This window comes from Hermetia illucens, chromosome 1 (genome assembly GCF_905115235.1).
Source record: "Hermetia illucens chromosome 1, iHerIll2.2.curated.20191125, whole genome shotgun sequence".
NCBI classification, from domain to species: Eukaryota; Metazoa; Arthropoda; class Insecta; order Diptera; family Stratiomyidae; genus Hermetia; species Hermetia illucens.
In genome coordinates, this window is record NC_051849.1 from 135207150 (window position 1) to 135226013 (window position 18864).

At 39.3% G+C, this 18864-nt stretch overlaps 1 protein-coding gene across 2 annotated transcripts; it reads right to left on the reverse strand.

Annotated features, from left to right (window-relative positions):
- Positions 1-360: 360 nt before the first annotated feature.
- Positions 361-18391, reverse strand: LOC119661766 (altered inheritance of mitochondria protein 3). 2 transcript variants are annotated; one of them, XM_038071250.1, is made up of 10 exons: positions 17931-18391; positions 7039-7196; positions 6642-6981; positions 6458-6585; positions 6269-6394; positions 6046-6166; positions 5825-5995; positions 5373-5707; positions 1338-1536; positions 361-1181 (listed from the first exon to the last, which is right to left on the reverse strand). In XM_038071250.1, exons 1-10 carry the CDS (start codon positions 18076-18078, stop codon positions 1048-1050), a joined length of 1860 nt encoding a protein of 619 aa, XP_037927178.1. In that variant the 5' UTR covers positions 18079-18391; the 3' UTR covers positions 361-1047. The 2 variants fall into 2 exon arrangements, with proteins under 2 accessions (XP_037927178.1, XP_037927169.1); XM_038071241.1 differs by having other exon boundaries at positions 6046-6169.
- Between the last annotated feature and the right edge of the window lie 473 nt (positions 18392-18864).

Genomic DNA, 18864 nt, shown 5'->3' on the forward strand with positions numbered 1-18864 from the left:
AAGTTTTAGCGTTAAACCTCGTTTTTCTGCAGATAAAATGGTGCATAAGTTCGAGATTGGGTTTGATCTTCCTGAGAATAACGGCGTTTGGCCTTTTTTGGAGGTGGTAATTAATTAGGGCGTATATAAATAAGTGGAAACAAATGAAATTGTTTTGTTTATAGTAATCAAGTAGTGCTTGCCTAAAGTCGGTTATGAAACTGCATGTACATATATTTCACCGTTTGAAGCCACACGTCGCTCGTCGTCCGCGAGGCTTTAGCCCGAACAACGATTCCGGACAATAGGGATCTCCTGAAGTATTGAAAGTACATCTAATTAAATTCATGCAGAGTAGTATGAATAACAAAACAAGAAATATCAGATAAGGACATTTTGTTTATTGTTAATTTAACATTTTTTCATGCTTATAAGAATCTTAACTTAAGCCATTATAAGCTAGTAGTAAAAATTTCATTTGATTTTGTAGATATTTAGCTACTCAAGGGATGTTGATAAACACTTTTTCATTCATAATTTTGGATATAATTTCAACATATTCAAATTTCAATTTGTAATTACTTTTTGTGAAAAACACTGTCAACAATTAAAATTGTAAACGGCAACGGGATGCAGAAGTTTGAAAAACATTCGGACTTGAGAAGGTATATGTTTATTTCTGGGGCATCCATTCAAGTGAACATACACATACGTAGTCCCGCAGAATGAAGACGGATTACTTTTTTAGAACGCAGATGATGCCATATTAAAAGCATATCCTATATCAAAACGACATTTTACAAATTTACTTCGAATTCTGTTGCTACCAGTAATTACCATCGAAATAATATCTGCAAATTAATTGATAACGACTAGTTTGTGTCTACCACATGATATTATACATATATTAACCAAGAATCAAATCACCAACTCATATTTTTAACAAACTTATTCTTATATGCAAGTGCGATATCATTTACGGCATCCATGTTGCATAGGAGAATTGGTCTAACACACAAAGGTTAGAATATTGATTCTGCCACAAATGACATCTTACGACGCTTAAGCTCATAAGTACATCCCATTCACCAGGAAGTCGGCATCGTGGGCATATGGAGCCTTTCCAGAACGTCTACTTCGTCGGCTTACTGTCCTCATGCGGCAACCTACCAATACAGCAAGCGCCGCGGTAACAATGATCCCTTGAAAAAAGATTCGTTATCAAACATACAAATACTTTAGTACATAAAATTTGCATTCATTAGTGTTAAAGGGGTTAAACTGCTGCAAACCATAGAAGGGCCTTCTGTGACTGACCATATTTTTTATGTCAAGAAGATAAAAGAAAGCGGTTTTACCTAAAGTCAGTGATAACACCGCCCCGCCCGGGCGTTCTGATTTTCCATCGTGATCTATAAACTCCATCTCCATATCATCCCTTATCATTTTAAGCTGTTCGTGCAATGGCGTATCAATTGGTTTCTCGGTTTTAGTTTTGTTTTGCCGATTTTTCTGCTTGTGTTCCTTTTCCGTTGGTTTTCGATGTCTGTGTTGTTTCTGGAATGTAAAATATAAGATAAAATTACTTAGGACATCTGCATCGGGAAGAACCATGGCTTAAGTGCAGAACTGGTGTTTAGTTCCAGAACAAAGCTGATACGGCCGCGGTGCAGGAAATGGAATTAAGAAGGAATTTGGCTCAATTAAGGCTACCTTTTTGCATTCATGGAGAGAAAACTCCAATACTTGGCCACCAAAATCTAATATTATATTAAATTGAGCCACCAATAAATCACACAGTATAAGTTAGGAATGGGTCATCTGTAGGCCGACTGTGATCGCCCGGTCGTACTACCACACAATGGCAAATCTAAATAGTTATCCTCCGCACCAGCCAGAATAATATCTTTTATTTGTTTTCGAGTACATATTTTTTGAGCCCTTAACTATGTACCTCCGAATCCAGGCCCATTTTGGATCAGAAATATGTCATTGTTGCTTTCGGAAACAGATTCGATTTCGATCGGGTAGCAGTTCCTCAGAAGCTGTTTACACAGGTTTCTCATGTAATTTCAAAAATAAATTTTCATCGTGTAAACGTGTTAGTATCGCTTTTAACAAATCCTTCCATACGGATTTCTCTTATATCAATTTCTTTTTGTTTTGTTTCACAAAAGCTGTTACGATGTTCTTGTGATGGAAAGACAGACAGACAGGCTAGATACCCCATGTGCCGACCAAAATTTTTACTCTTTACTATCTCAGGCCAGAATACCCTGGTGGAAATATGAGTTGATGACTCTCACGTAGTAAAACAGAGTGAACATTGTCAAAATTTCAAGTTCATGTTGAAATTGCGTTTCCAATTTTTGTTCAAAATGGTTACGTCAAATTTGGTGTTGTTAATGCGTCAAGTGATATCAATTTCGGTATCACCATCGTCCGAACAACGCCTACAAGATGTTCGAATTGACCGAAGTACTCGATATTCTGTCTAGCAATCAAAGCTGGATGATTCGGTGAGAGAGCACAAAGATGTCATTAGCGTGGTCGAGGTGTTTGAGGAAAGTTGACGTCATTCATTGTGACGTTCTTTTGCAACGTAGTCAACAACCTCACCCACACCAGAAAAAAGACGTTTTTGATATTGAAGGCGTTAAATATTATCTGCCTAAGAATTCAAACATCGCGTCCTCTGCATTACTGAAACCTGGCTGGATGACAGGATTTCAGATTCCGGACAACTCGACGGTTAATTTGTCTTTCGTTGTAGCAGAGATTGCAGTGCACTTGGCAAGTAAACCATCTTTTCCTAATCCTTTCCTACCTAAGACTCTGCCGCCTGGATATATTTTCCCTGCCCCTTTATACGAAGACGTCTTAGGCAAATTATCTTAAGTTCTAACCGTTTTGTTCTACTCTTTGCCTTTCATCCTCTGGGACGGCTTAATCTCCCTATGCACTCTAGGCTTACTACTTCCAGCTTTCCGTCCCTCCTCAATAACACCACCACCCTTTCCTTTCTTTATCCACTTTCATCAACACCTGTGCCGCCTTCAAATTTAACCTTCCCAGAAATTAATTAAATCGCATTGATGATTTCGGCTTTAACCTTCTGTTACGCTGCTTTTTCTAATGACCTCATTCACTCTAGTAAGCTGTTCCTGATGCTGGTTATTCTAATGACCTCATACCCTCTCGTAAGCTGTTCCAGACGCTCATTATCTCGCTCTCGAAATAATGCTTAGATCACCCGACTCCACTTCCTGCCGTGCGCAAGACTGCCAAATTTAACTTTCGTAAGGCAAATTTCGAAAATCTGAACTCACCCATGGCAACAATCAATTAGGCTCCTCTCCTCTCTCCATTAAAGTGTGACCAAGCACTCACGACCTTTTAAACCATTTTTTTTTCAGATCAGTCTATGCGCTCTTACCTTATATGGTCCACCGCTGAAGTCTTTGCTCAAAAACTTACTGCTAGGAAGAAGTTCTTGACTTCTGGAACTCACGCTGACTTCGTTCTTTTCCAAACTCTGCGCTCCTCTGTCAAATACGTCATACTTAAGCCCAAGAATGAATATTTGGCTAGTGTTGAAAGCTCACTGGATCACGGGAGCCTCAAACCATTCTAGTCCCACATTCGCAACTCCCGCAGTCCTGCCCAGCTACTTCTCCTTTTATTAAATTCTCTCGAGTCTCTGCGAACTCTCCCCAACTAGCTTGTGAATTACTGTGCCGCTACTTTGCCTCAGTCTATGTTCCCTCTCCTCCTTCCTCTTTTCTGCCTGCCCCGTACCTCCTACCACTGCCCTACTTACTCTTCTTCTTTTCGAGGACCTCATTGTGGTCAAATTTCTAAATTCTATCTACACTTACTTTGTGAGCATTCGATTTGTGTTTACAAATTCACGTCTCAGAGCGCTATTCCCATATCACATGTTTCATAGCCTGCCTCTTACATTTCCAACCGATCGCGCCGCGTTTCTGGCTGTGCGTCCCATTCCGTCTCCCCTTCCTCTGGCTTCCCATAGCGCTGCATTATGGGCCCGCCGCTCCTTGTTTGTTCCTGTTTGCTGTATGCCGACGAATTTAAGCTGTTTTCCGCTATATCGTCGCCTATGCACTCTGTCTCTCTTCAATCAGACCTAGACACTCTGGTTCGCTGATGCTCTGCTAATGATTTAGCCTTAATGTCAGAAAGTGTCACTCTATGTGCTACTCGCTCAAATCCTAACCCATTACCTTTTCCTACTCTCTTGACGGATATTCCTTACCAATTCAGAACTACACTCAGGATCTCGGAATCATTTTCGACCAGAAGCTTCGCTTTGACCTCTTCTGCCTCGAAGTGATCAAATCGGCCTGCAAAATTATCAGGCTTTATACTTTGCTTCTCTTTTGATTTTGACTCCATTTAACACTTCTTAACATCAACTCCCTCGTGAGAAGCATCCTCGAGTACTATTTGGTGATATGGTCACCCTCTTGTGAATGTATTTGTCTTGTCATTGAAAACATGGAAAGTAGATTCAGCTGTTCCGTCTTCTTTAGAAACCCCTCCCGCTTCCGCTCTCTGAACTCTCTTTTCTACATCAACATATAACTTATCTGGATTTGTGAACATTTTCCAATCTCTTTCCAATCTCTCGCTTCGCAAACCATTTCAACGAGCCCTTCGCGCAGCTCGAAATCTATTTCCATGCTCCAATTCCAAAACTTTGTCGAAGTTATAATGCACAACAGCTTGCATGCATCCCTTAAACTTGCTTTCTTCCATTAGTTTTAAGCATAGTACTTTCTCCTCCTTCTGAAGGTAGTATGTAACTAGAGGTGTTCCCAAAATACTGTTATTTGCTAAACAAATATTCACGTCTTTCTTTGTTTTTTTTTGCTCTCTGTCATTAGAAACACTGGTATATATGAACATTTTGTAAGAAAAAGGAAACTTTAGGAATCTTCACAAGAAAGTTCCCGAAATTTATTCAGAAAATTCAAAATATGACGCTGAAATTTATATGACATGTCAAGATCAGATGTGACAATCTAACAAAAAAAGCAGAACATAAGTCGGCTGATTAGCAGCGTCACACGATGTTGATTCTGGGGACTTTGTGATTAAGGGGGTGTGTACCTCGTTCACTTCTTAGTGGAACATGTGGCACCCACACATCCTATTTATCTATTACTTTTTTTCATTTTATTCTCAAGAAATCTGTGTTTCACTTTCATTATCATCACACTTAATGCTATGCAACTGATAAGTCTACAACAGCAGGACAAGCACAAAAATGAATGAAAACAGCTAAGAGACAGCGTGAATTGAATCCAGGGCACGTGATTGAGAAGCTAGCTCTCAACCAACTCAAATCACCCAATAAATCAACTACTTACTTTCTTTGGTGGTTCGGTGGATTTTTCCTCATATTCTTCATATTCCTCTGATTCATTACTATTTTCGATGTTATGCTCGACTTCTTTATCTTTATCCTTAGAACCGCTTGAATGTGTACCAGCCGAATTTGCCTGCGTGTTTTGTTGTGTTTGATCTTTCTGTTCTCCCGAAGGAAGTGGCGTGTTCACTGGCGGAGTTTGTTGCACTACCGGAGCTTTCACTTGTGGCACGGGTTGGCCATTCACGGCAGATATGTACGGCCCTCCAACAGTTAGCAGAGGTTGAGATAGTTGGGGTTGTTGCCAATTGATATTTTGCGGCGGAATCATATGATCTGAAGTTGATAAGGATTAATATAATACAAAATTAAAGTAAATTTGCACAGCAGTTGCAATCGTCTGGTCGGGCGCTGAAGATAAGTGGGTTTATCTATAAATACATGTAAATTTACCTTGGGGTTGAATAATCGGGCTGCGATAGGGAAGCTGGTAGTCTGGTTGCATATACATGTCCCTTTGAATGGAATTGTACAAATTGGGGATTGGATTCTGGTATGGTTGCCCAACGTTATTAGTTGCTATTTGAAGACCCCCTTTATGATTAAAGATTCGACTGTTGTGCTCTATAAAAAAACATATTAGTATTTTTTTTCGAATGATAAGTTCGGTTTACCTGTGTCTTGAGGTTCTTGCAGTTTGCGATTCGACCACGCGGAGGGCGCCGACATAGGGTCCTCCCTGTTGTTTATGTTTGGCGATTGCGGATATAGTCTGGGAACAGTTTGAGGATCCACCTGCTAGTCCACAAAAATAGATTACTAATTTCTTAGAGAATAATTTTTGTGAAGACAATGCGCTGATAAATATTCCTTTCCTTGATGGTAGGGCAACCTTACCTTCACTGCAGAGCTCATGGCATTTCCTGTCAACGTTCGAGTGTTTTGCTCTAAAGTTATATTGGGAATTTCTTCCGGTTTTTCTCCAGTAGATGGCTTTCCAACGACTGGTGAACCAGCTGGACACTAAAGGGATAGAGAGATGATTTTTGATGGTTTTTTCCTAAATGCTACAGGATATTATTCTACCTCGGGGCCCTCATCACTGCCATCTTCGCATTGGGGTATTCCATCACAAGCATTATAAACTGCAATGCACTCTCCTGAATGACACTGAAATTGAAATCTTCTGCAAGCCGAGGAGCTACTTTGTATATCTGAGGGAGTAGCGGTTAGAAGTTTATCGAAACATTTTTATTTTATTTAAACTCACTTTTTGGAGTAGTAACGGATTGGATTACAGAAGCCCCTGCAGGAGGCACTGTTGAAGTTGATTTAGCAGAGCGGTTTTCGTTACTGGGGATGTTGTCGGGTTTCTGCTTCAAATTTGTAAGTTCTAATTCATGCTGCGAGAGGCTTGACTGCGGATGAGGCTGAGAATGTAACGGTGGGGAAGCTACAACAGAAGGCGGCGGTGGCGGTTTTGTTGTGGTGGGTGTCGTAATGTGTCGAATTGGTGTCAACACAGCACTGGTATAGTTGGCATGTCTTGTGAATTTACATCGAAAATTTTCTGGTGGTCCGCACTCGAATAAGTAACAGTAACCGCCATTCTGAGTATGCCATAAGGTCATGATTTGCTGAATAAATTTTACGCATTAGTTGCTTACCTTTCCCTCGAAAATGAAAACGTCACAGCCATCCGTCTCACAGCAAAGGTGTTGGCATTGCTCTAATGTTTCAATGTTTAAACCTTGGATGTATTTACCACCAATGGATAAGGATTCTTCAGTGCGTATGATGGTATCACGATGAATATCGAATTGATCTAAAACAGTAAAATACAATTTGAGTTGAGTCCCTTATATACGCTTCCAGTTGGAATGAAAAGTTAACTATCGCCGATCAGTTTCTTTGTGGTAAAATATTGCGTAGAATACGAAAAATAATATAAAATACTTAATAATATTACAATAATCGTTGGCGGAACAATCCAATCATCAAGACCGTAACGATACATTATATGATTTCCAGGCCTTGTAGAAGGCAATGCGCTTGGCCGAGTTTATTACCCTGATTTGACTCAGGTGCTCATAAATACTATAATTCAATTGTTGCACCAGTGAGCTAGGGTTCCAATTTCGAATGTAGGGAGATACAACCTTCTGAGGACTATACAGAGGAAAAGAACTTAACTTCTCGGTGTAGAGGAAGCAAGGGCAAGTGAGGAGAGAGAAGAAGTTGCTAATGAAGAATAAAAATAGTAGAGGACCAGAAAGAAGTCGAAAGCCTTCCGTAATCCATACATTTCTGCACGAAAATTGACATTTACTCACGAACTTCGAAAGGTACTGATCGAGGCGTGCACATAACCATATCCTGAGAAAACAAGTCGCAAACCGGAAGCTCGGCATTTCAGGTATGAATGATTTTGTTCCTTATGAAAGTATATTTGAATGCAGAACTATCCCCTTTGTGTATAGTTCATAATGTATATGTTTATTTAGAACGTTAAATTGCTTAGTTTAGTGTGATGTTGATATTTAGTATTTTAAGTTGCCGTTAATTGGCACGGAAAGGACATTTTTGAGGTACTGTTAGTTTATCAGTAATAGTACGAGTTTGATCAAACTAGGGCTTCATAGCCATATTCAATGGCGCAATAGACATAAACTAAAATAGACTAAAGTTCAATTATGCAACCTCAGAGGAACTAAACATTCGAAGTATTGAACCCATTATAGAACGGAGATATGCAAAATTAACGGAAAAACTATCTTTCCAGGAACAACAGTCTCTTAATAGAGCCTATTTTCGCTTATATAAACTGTTCCGCTTGGAACGGCTCACCAGAGGGTCAAAACTTCTTAGGAGACTTTTTAGTGAAAAAAATGGTGAACTCTTAGCTTCTTTCAAGAGAAAAGTCCTACGAAAAAAATTGGCTCCTGCAAGGGCATCAAGAATTAAATAAACAAAAAACAAGAATTGAATAGACTAAAAACGTGGCGGATATTAGTTTTGACACCAATTGCAGAGGGGAGGAGTGCGGGGTTCCGAAACGGAGCAGTTACTTCAAGGAGCCTTTCTCAAAAACCACCTGACCCAAATATCTGAAAAGAAATATGGTGTTCCATGCACATGATATTTAGGCCTCAAAGTAATCAACATGCCGATATCTGTTTAAATAAAGTTAATAATAGCATGTTACCATATTCCCATATTTATTATAAGTATATTTTCTAGAAATTGACTGAGAACCCCCCTAAAATTCATCCTAGTATCATCAGCGTTCGGCCTTAGAACTAATAGTATTGGAAGCAGCGGGAACCTACAATAACACAATCCACTCCGTAACGGAATATAAACCAATAGAAATTCAATTTGGTCATTTAAGCAAAGGAAAATTAATTTAAAAACAAAAAGAATAAATGGATCAGCAAACTCGATGAAAAACGAGAGGACAAACCAAATATCGACATTAAACTCTACATCAAACAGACAACCAGGCGTAAAAACGAATCATTATAAAAATTACAAGAAGCAGACAAAAACGATAAAAATCAAATAATTCGAAAAAAGGATAAAAAAAATAAACTTCCAGAAAGAGAACTTACCCCTATTCCAACAGACAGTACAAACGAATTTCAAATATCCCAATGAAAATGATATAATAACCCTCGATCAAAAAAATTGGTTAACCGACAACATAATAAACTTTTACTTAAATCTATTAGGATAATATAACAACGAAAACACATTTCCCAAAATCTATATTCATAGCACTTTTCCCATCAATAAATTCTTGAAAAAAGGATATTAATCAATCAACAAGTCGAAATACCGGAAGCTGGCGCTTCGGGTTAAAAGGTTTCGTGTTCATCTTACACATTCACATTTTTCCATTTGTATCTGGCTAGAAACTCAAAATATTCCTTCATATTTTTTTCAAACTACAAGATATACATACATATACCTTAAACAAACAAACATCGCCTGTTACCGAATACTATACATTGTCCGAATATCTCAGTGGTTAGAGCAGCGTACGGAAGATCGCGGTTCAAATCTCACTGGTGGCAGTGGAATTTGTATTGTGATTTGACGTCGGATACCAGTCGACTCAGCTGTGAATGAGTACCTGAGCCAAATCAGGGTAATAATCTTGAACGAGCGCAATGCTGACCACATTGCCTCCTACATGGTACTGTAATCCTGTAGTGTAGCACACTTCAAGGCCCTGATCTAATATGGATTGTTGCGCCAACGATTATTATTATTATTATATTCTTATCCATGCTATATATGTGCATGGAATTGATCGTAGACATATATCCGATTTACTTCATGCATAAAAGTATATATATGTACATATAAAGTACCTATATTGAATACCGCATGTTCAATGTACAAATAGATCTATCTAAGTAGGCACTACTCCAAAGTTTCATTTACATATACATATAAATACATACATATGACTGTCTCGAATAATTGATTTTGATATTTAAATGATTAACAAACTAAAACAAAATGTTTTCCTGCGACCTCTCATTCATGTGATATTGATATTTTATGCTGACATGTTTTAAAAGCATGAAATTCACATAAAATGTAAAAGTTTCACCTTCTATAACTTTGTTAATAACAGTTTGATTTCCTTTCTTTCCAGAGTTATGCCTCATGTTATCCCTTATACCACTGCACAATTTTGTATTTCTAGCATGAACTTAAGAGGGGTTTCCAGCAAAATTTCTAAAATATGCTAATACGCTATTATTAACGTTATTTGTGCAGATATCGGAACGGGATGTATTTTGAAGCCTAGATTTCATGTAGATACACCATTTTGATTTTTTTGCAAAATTTTCGATTGGATAGGTCCTGAGAGCGAAACCTGTTACACATTTTGAGGGTCATATTTTGAGCCCTCACTCCGCTACATTTCACCCGAGATCAAATATGGGAGCAGTTCCAAAAGGTACTAATTGAGCCCTTTTATTTGATACCCCACACTGTAATATGCATCCTCGTTTAACATGCATGAGATACAGGATACGAAATCAAAGTTGAATCCACAAACATTGCAAAATACAAAAAGAAATCCTATCGTTAAAATAATGAAGCAGATTATGCTTTCACCTAAATGAAATCTCTATTTAATTTAGGAGTTCAGAAAGATTTATTTCGGAAACAGGACTCGGAAGTGCAATACAGGAACAAATTAATTGGCACAGTTGTTGTGATACCAAATCCAGGACTATTATACCAGGGATAATACTTCTAAATAACCTGGGAGCAAATTAACTAATTTCAAATACAAAATTTAGAGAAAATAGAAGAAATTCAATATACAGGAAAGAAAACCACAATTTCAATCTCACTCACACTCCTTGTGACCCTCACAATGTTATATTAACTTTCTATTGTTACTACAAAATAAAAAGAGGACAAATAAAAATCAAAAATATCATACCTCAAATGAACAAAATGAGAGAAAATCAATTAGCAACCAGTATCATTCGAGGACGAAATCCAATCAAAGGAGGGACGGGTTACATGTAACACCTACCCTATATCCACAGTATAAAACTTCAATAAACATCCTCAATTCAACGTATGTTATTAAGAGACAAAAGCAATTAAACCGGAGAGCCAGCAGATTTGAAAAAACTGCATAATCAGCAAGATCCAACTTCAACAGATGCAGACTAGGAAGATGCATCGTTTGTTTAAAAGATTATTTATATGAGATAACTAACTAGCCTAAGTCTTTAGTCTTTTAAGGTTTTGTGTCTGTCTGTCCGTCACACGCAGTTTTCTCGCAGACGGTTGTAGCGATTGACACCAAATGTGGTAGAAAGGTGTAGCAATATAATCTACAGCATTAAGCATGATCCTGCCAAATTTGATGAAAATCGCACTATTGCTAACAAAGTTATACTAGGTCAAAGCTGTCGCTTCTCTGCAAATTCAAGACTATGAATGTCAATATCACTTGAAACTGGATATGTTCACATAATATATGCATATATTACGTGCTACATACTAATGGAACACATGCACACTCAAATCTCTTTATAAAAGTAATGCACAAAATCTTTCATACCTGAAGCGTCTAGCTTCCGGTTTCCCGACTTGTAATTAACTTCAAATATACGCTGATATATAGATCGAATAAAGAACTCCGAACTTGAACTTGTGTTTTTACGGTTTTGTTTGCAAAACAAAACCTTATTAAAATCGGTTCAATGTCTGTCTGTTTGTCTGTCTGTCACAGGCACTTTTTCGCAGAAACGGCTATACCGATTGACACGAAATTTGGTGGGAAGGTGGGAACTGTGAACGCCCAGACCTGCAGTGACTGATATCCTTCTACGTTGAGTTTTAGGGGGAGGGGGCATACTGGTAAATTTTTTTCACCGAATATAGTCATGTGGGAAAGGTCTCGATTTGTACTTTTCAAAACCGGTCTTAGTTTTGAGATTTATTAGAAAGGCGGGGAGTGGGAGGGGTGGAAAGTGATGATTTCTTTAACGGACCCACTCTCAGAAACCAACAAATCTGAAAGAATCATAAAGTTGCCTCTATATGCTGTCCAGGCCTCAAAATAGTCTCCATATCGATATCCGTTCAAACTAAGTTAATAATAGTATATTACCATATGTTTGGGGAAATTGAGTAAAACCTCGATAAGTTTATTCGAGAGACATAAAAGTATGAAGTATATTATCCCCAAGTTTGACGAAAATCATACTATTAGTAACAAAGTTACAGTAGCTCAAAGGTGAATTTACCGTGTAAATTTACTGCAACTAAATATCAATATCGCCCTAAAGTAGTCAGACATGCTAAATGCATGTACATAACGGGCTACGTTCAAATAGGATAGTTCTACACTTAAATATACTCACAGAAGAAGCAAACAAAACCTTTCATACCTGAAGCGCCCAGCTTCCGGTTTCCCTACTTGCTTATAACACTATATGGTTGCCATTTACCTCTTGGTGGGGTAGAGCACGCCAATCAAACCGACACGGCATCGCTCATGGTTACCTGAAATGCGCTTCAGTTACCCCCAGGACTTCCCGAAACGCATGCACTAACCCTCTTCTGTTCTGCGCCACTTTCGGCCTCCAATCACAAGCGCCAAAGTTAATCGTTTGTAATAGTATCAGGCGTACCCCGCAGGCAGGTATTGACGAAAGCTTGGAGCCTTCGAGTGACAGTGGGGGTCACTTTCCATGTGCTTCTCCAATGTAGCAACGCAGAAAGATCATTAGCACAGAATAGTCCCGACTTACTCTTGGTGTTGAAATAATAAATTACATTATTTAAGACAACGAAAGTGGATCTAGCGCTGTAAATACATCAGGAAACATCCAGTCCGGTGCCATGGTCAGCAGATAAACAAATTGATCGGTAACTTTGATGCTCGCCCCGTTGCCAGCAGATAGGCAGAGTATGATGGCTCGGACTGGGAACCTTGGTTTTGTCGGTGTTTATCTTCAGTCCAACTCTACTTGCTTCTCTTTCCAAATCCAAAGCCACTTGACCAAGGTCCATGACCCGGTGAGAGAGCAGCCAGATATCATGAGCCTCGAGGTTTTTGAGGAAAGTATTACAGTCCATTAAACTCCTCCACGTAATTCGGGCAGGGCAACTGAATAATGCCACCGTTAACAAGATGAAATAATATCGGTGAGAAGATGCAACTCTGGCGGACTCCGCTTGACTGAGATTTTATCTCGTTGCAGAACGTGGCAATCTGTCGCAATCTGTGTGGCAATGTCGCTCTGATAATAGCTATTCGTTACCCCATGCTTTCCTTCCTGGTATCCTTGTCGTCAGCCGTCGAAAACTTTTTCGAAATAGAGGGGGATGATCGTTAAGATTCCAAAGATTGGCAAAGATCGACAGAGAACTGGCTGGTTTTCGTTCTGCATTTACCACATCAACACCCTACGGATCATTATGGAACAATGTATGGAGTTTAAATTTTCGTTTCATCTGCTCTTCATAGATGAAACGAAAACTTCCCTGAGCCTGAAATTCGAGTGCAATGAAGACCACATCCAGCCTTACTCTGGAGACATTGCTTCAATTGCGGATTTTAGGCTTTGTAACCGCGTCAGTAACCAAGTAATCAAGGGAAATATATACGAGTGATCAAAGGCACGGAAGAAGCAAGGGAAACTGCCTCAAATGGTAGTGCATTTGGTGGGGTTTAAAGGGTGGTCATTAGAAAGCTGCGAAGTCAAAGCCCGTGCACCAAAAACAAGCGGAAGGCAAACCGTAATACAATCCAACGAATGTATTTTCCCTTTAGTTAATGAGAAGATGCAGGAATTATTTAGGAGATTTGAGTTGTGTATATTTAAGTTAACCTATTCCCTGTTCAGTAGGAAAAGTGAAAATTGGTTGGTTTACAAATTCAATAAGCCCCCTTGAGACCTCTTACTTCAGTTAAACGGCTTGTGATGAAATTATAAACTTAACCTTGGAGATTTTAAGTAATTAAAATATTACTTCCATTCCAACTAAGATAATCAAAGAGGACTAGAAAAACTAGAGTGATAACTATCTGAGAAACTACATCATAACCATCAAGGGTACAACAATCGGTATCCGGTTAAGGCCTGCCTTAATAAGGAACTCCAGACATCCCGGTTTTGCGGTCCACCAATTCGGTATCCCTAAAAGCTGTCTGGTGTCCTGGCGTACGCCATCGCTCCATCTCAGGTAGAGTCTGCCTCGTCTTCTTTTTCTACCATAGATATTCGCCTTATGACTTTCCGGGCTGGATCACCTTCTTCCACGTGGACAAGTGGCCCGCCCACCGCAACCTATTGAGTCGGAGTTTGGTAGAAAGGTGGAAACTGTGAATGCTCGCGCATACAGTGAGTTACATCCGTTTACGTCGAATTTTTCACCAAATATAGTAATGTAGGGTATCAAATGAAAGACCTCGATTAGCACTTTCCGAAGCCGGTCTTAATTTTGACATTTGTTGGAAAAATGGGGAGTGCTGGGGTCGAAATTGATCATTTCTCTAACGGGTCTATTCTAAGAAACTACATTACCGAAAAATATGAAAAAAGGCAAGAGGCTGCCCCTATATGGTGCCTAGGCTCCGAAATACCCTACATACCTATATCGTAAAGTTAATAATAGTATATTACCACAATTTTCAGTAATTGGCTGCATAAGCCCCCTTAAATCCATCCTAGCACCGCGAAATTTTGCAGCAATGTAGGCTATAACATAGAGCATGGTTTGATGGAAATCGCACTACTACTAACACATTTATAATAGGTTAAATTTATCACTTCTTTGCAAATTCAAGACTTTGAACGTCAATATCACCTTCAGGTGGATATTCTCACATAATGTATGCATATATTACGTGATACGTATCAATGGGGCAAATGCACCCTCAAATGTCTTTAGAAAACAAATACACAAAACCTTTCATACCTGAAGCGTCCAGCTTCCCGTTTCCTGACTTGTTTCGTCTATGAAGCCGCAGAAATCACTCGGAGCAGATGGCATCTGCTCAGCATTACTTCAGAGAGGCCTAGAAATCATCTTAGAGTCTTATCTTGGGTTAGTAACGGCCATTATAGCTTTGGAATATACGCCAAAAACATGGAGGCGGAAAGTGTTCTTTATTTCGTTTTCGTTTCGTTTTACCCTAAATCTTTCAGACCAATTTGCCGAACATGGTTAGAAACAAAAGAAATAGCACTGCATGCTATTTTGGACATCGAAATAGCGTCCGACACAGATAACACTTAGGAAACAGCATCGCCTTCTTAATGAGCAGAATTTTAGAGAGTAGGCAAATAGAAGCACTGACGGGTGCAAATTCTACTGTCTTGAATATTACAAGGTTGTCCACCGGGTGAGGTACTTACACCGCTAATGTGGAGTGTGGTAGTGGATGAATTTTTAGGAAAGCTAACAAATATTGGGATACAAGTCCAGGGTTACCCTGACACCTGAGAACAATTAGGTTGTATGGCATGGAGGTGAAAGTAGAAACAGGGGGCCAATACATGTTTGGGAATCATACTAGACCAAAAAGTACTCTGGAAGATGAGTGTTGGAAATACATGTCGGAAAGCTACGAAGACCTAGACGATTTGCAGGAAAAAAATGGGATACACCCCGATGATACTACTTTGAATATACATTACAATTGTAATCGCTAAGATTACTTATAATAATAATAATAATCGTTGGCACAAAAATCCAAATGGATCAGGACCTTGAAGTGTGTTAGCACACGCGACGGTACACTACAGGATTACAGTACACTATAAGAGGGAATGTCGTCAGCATTGTCAGCATGTGTGAGATGATTACCCTGATTTGACTCAGGTACTCATTCACAGCTGAGGCGACTGGTATCTGACGTCAAATCACAATACAAATTCCACACCCACCAGTGAGATTTGAACCGCGACTTTCAGTACGACAGCCTTATATTCTAACCACTCAGCTATTCGGACACATACGCTTTCATACGGGGCGGTAATCAACGACATCCTGGAGGTCCTTCTGGGATTAATTCCTCTCCATCTGCAGATACAGATGCAGGCAGAGAAGGTGATCTTCAGAATCGCCGGGGGTATCCATGAGACGGGAAGATGCCTAAGTCAAAGGAAAATTGGTATTGTTTCTAGGTGGTGCTCCGAATTATTGATACCAAGAGATAACATAAAGACGAGGGTTTTTCGATAAGAACTTTGTTAAACCTTGGAGTAACAGGGGAAACTGAGAGCGCGTGTCTGCGGCATACGGCTCAAATCAGCAAATGATTACTACGACATTGCAAAATGAAACAGAACCGCTGGGCGAACCTAGCAGAAATGGAGTAATCCAGTTTTCTCATAGGAAGATATAATCCCAAGCGTTCAAAGGACTGATTCAATTTCACCAAGAAGAACATCCTGATTATAGTGGGAATGCTCACTGGGCACTACTGACTAAACTATCACCTGAGAAGCCAGGGATATCTACGGACACTGCTTGCACTCTGTGCGGGGTGTGACGAAACCTCCATACACATTGTGGGGCAGTGTCTGGCACTTGTGTAAAGTAGGTGTAGATACCTGGGAGAATAATTAGTATCAGATGGGAAGTTGAAATACTTGGAAGTATATCAAAATTCTCATTAAAATGCCTGAACGTTATAGACTTGCTTGACATACTATAGTTAATAGATACACTATAACTAGTAAAAAGGACTCAATAGTTTTTTTAGGATGGAGCAGAACTTCCCTTGACAGAATAATAATAAATATAGCATTGGCACGGAACAGTCCACTTGATGTTGGTGTTGAGATAGTGGCATTACTCGATTTTGCAGAATAAATAGCGAAGGCGGATTTAGTGTTGTTAACACAATGAGCGATATCAATTTCGGTGCCGCCGTTCGCAGAAATAACGCATCCAAGATATTCAATCTTTCAGGCTGAGAACCTTGGTTTTGTTGGTATTTATTTTTATTCTGACTCTCGTTGGTTCCTTTTCCATATCCAGAGTCTTTGCCCAAAATGCAGCACTCGGTGGGTGCGCAGGCAACTATTATCAACGTAAAGGTGTTTGAAGAGAGATGGCATCGTCCATTGAAAGTGTTAATGTGGTCGTGACAGCAGGATCGAAACCGGAAAAAGCAATAAAGACATGACGCAGCTTCCCACATCTCTGTATGGGAAAGATTTGTTGAATTGTATTAGACTATTAGGATGTTCCTAAGTCTGAAGTGAAATATTGCAGTCAGAGTCCTTTCTGAAGAAAGACGTGCCAGAGTACAAGGATGAGTATGGATTCCGCAATTTCGCTATCTTATCTCAATACAGAGTGCGCAAATATCGATGGAATTCTCTTCTCTTTCAACTTGAAGAAAGCGAGATTTTGAAAACTTTCGACACAGTTATCAAGGAAATGTGTTCTACATATATATGTACGCACTTATCTTTATCATTATTTAGTAGCCGAAGGTGTAATCGAAAAGTTCACTTTTTTTCGACATTAAAGGCGATAGTGTTTAAGAATATTCCACGATTTTCTCCCACTAGTTATTCACCGAGGTACCTACATATATTTCTGTCAATTGTTCAGAATGTAGCGGCTACACAACCCTCCCTTTTCGATCGGGCGGGCGTTGGTCTATGCTTTGTATTCTATTTTATTTCAAAACCATTCTTTAAATGATCGCTAGAGGAGATTAAAGACGGAATTCGACGACTATAAGGTCATGGGGTAGGAATGCCCGTATCCTACAAGGGGACACACTTCGTTCGGAACTGTTATGAAGTATCCCAAATAGAAAGTTTTCTTCAGATGGAATAGCGAATTGTATTCATCTACCATACTTATCTGCATAGTTGCATGGAGTCCAGTAGTAAGTTTTTGTTTTTTATATTCCTTCCGCTAGAAGCGAAACGTGCAAAATAGTCATTTATATGTATATAGATCCACGTGCATAAGGGATAATATGCTTTTATATTGTCAGGTGTAGATTAAGCGCTTACAGTAAAAAACCAGCACAAATTACCCAAACATAACTCCAATTCCATGCGTTTCACTATCTGATGCGTGTTAACTTGATATCCTATGGTCGTGATGTTCCTCAGCAATATGAAAAACGCAGCAAGATAAAACTTCCTGTTGAAACCACAAGTCGAGTAGCCATTGCAGAACATATTTTCGCTATTACTAAGGACACGGTAGGCCGGACCAGGTGACTTTCACTGAGCAGTACAAGTAATATTTCAAGTTCGTGCTGACCAAATACTTTCCACTCAGCTCCACTAAACACCTAACGACGGACTTTTCATAATAATATTCAAGTTTTCGCGAGAGGCAAGAACACGGCGGAAAATCGATTTCCACGGGCGCTATAGAACTTGTTATCTGTCGAAAATTAGTCGAAACGATTGCAAGTAATTGAATAAAACTTTACATTTGACTTGTTGTCAGCTTCTTATGCCTCTGCTCTGTGAGGGTGGTTGTCACTTCTCTCAAGGAAAAGTCCTCACGGACATATGGTTTCGAAACCCGGATCGATAATTTCCCACAAATGGAAAGCTTTTGAGTCGAGTGTGGGTAATTTTACCGAACGTTGGCTGATGTTGGAAAATCTGGAATTTGCTAACTGAAATCCTATGAAATTTTTTCGAATAGGAAAGCATTTTAGCGTCCTTGATTTTTTTCAATAGGTTCAATCACTTTCAGCATAGGTTGTGAGAGCATTTTCCCGCAATTGCCGATGATAATTTTCGAAAAGTTTCCATCACGTGCTTTTGATTCTTTGCATGCTTTTCCGACAGCGAAAATATTCAGTTGATAAAGTTCGGGTGCGACTCGCGACGTCGGCCTCACGCTGGTGAAATTTTCGAGCGGAATCAAGAAATAATCAAAAGGACGAATAACAAGTTTGTGCTTCCGTCGCGACAATTCAATAGCTTGAAGAAAACTAAGGATATCGT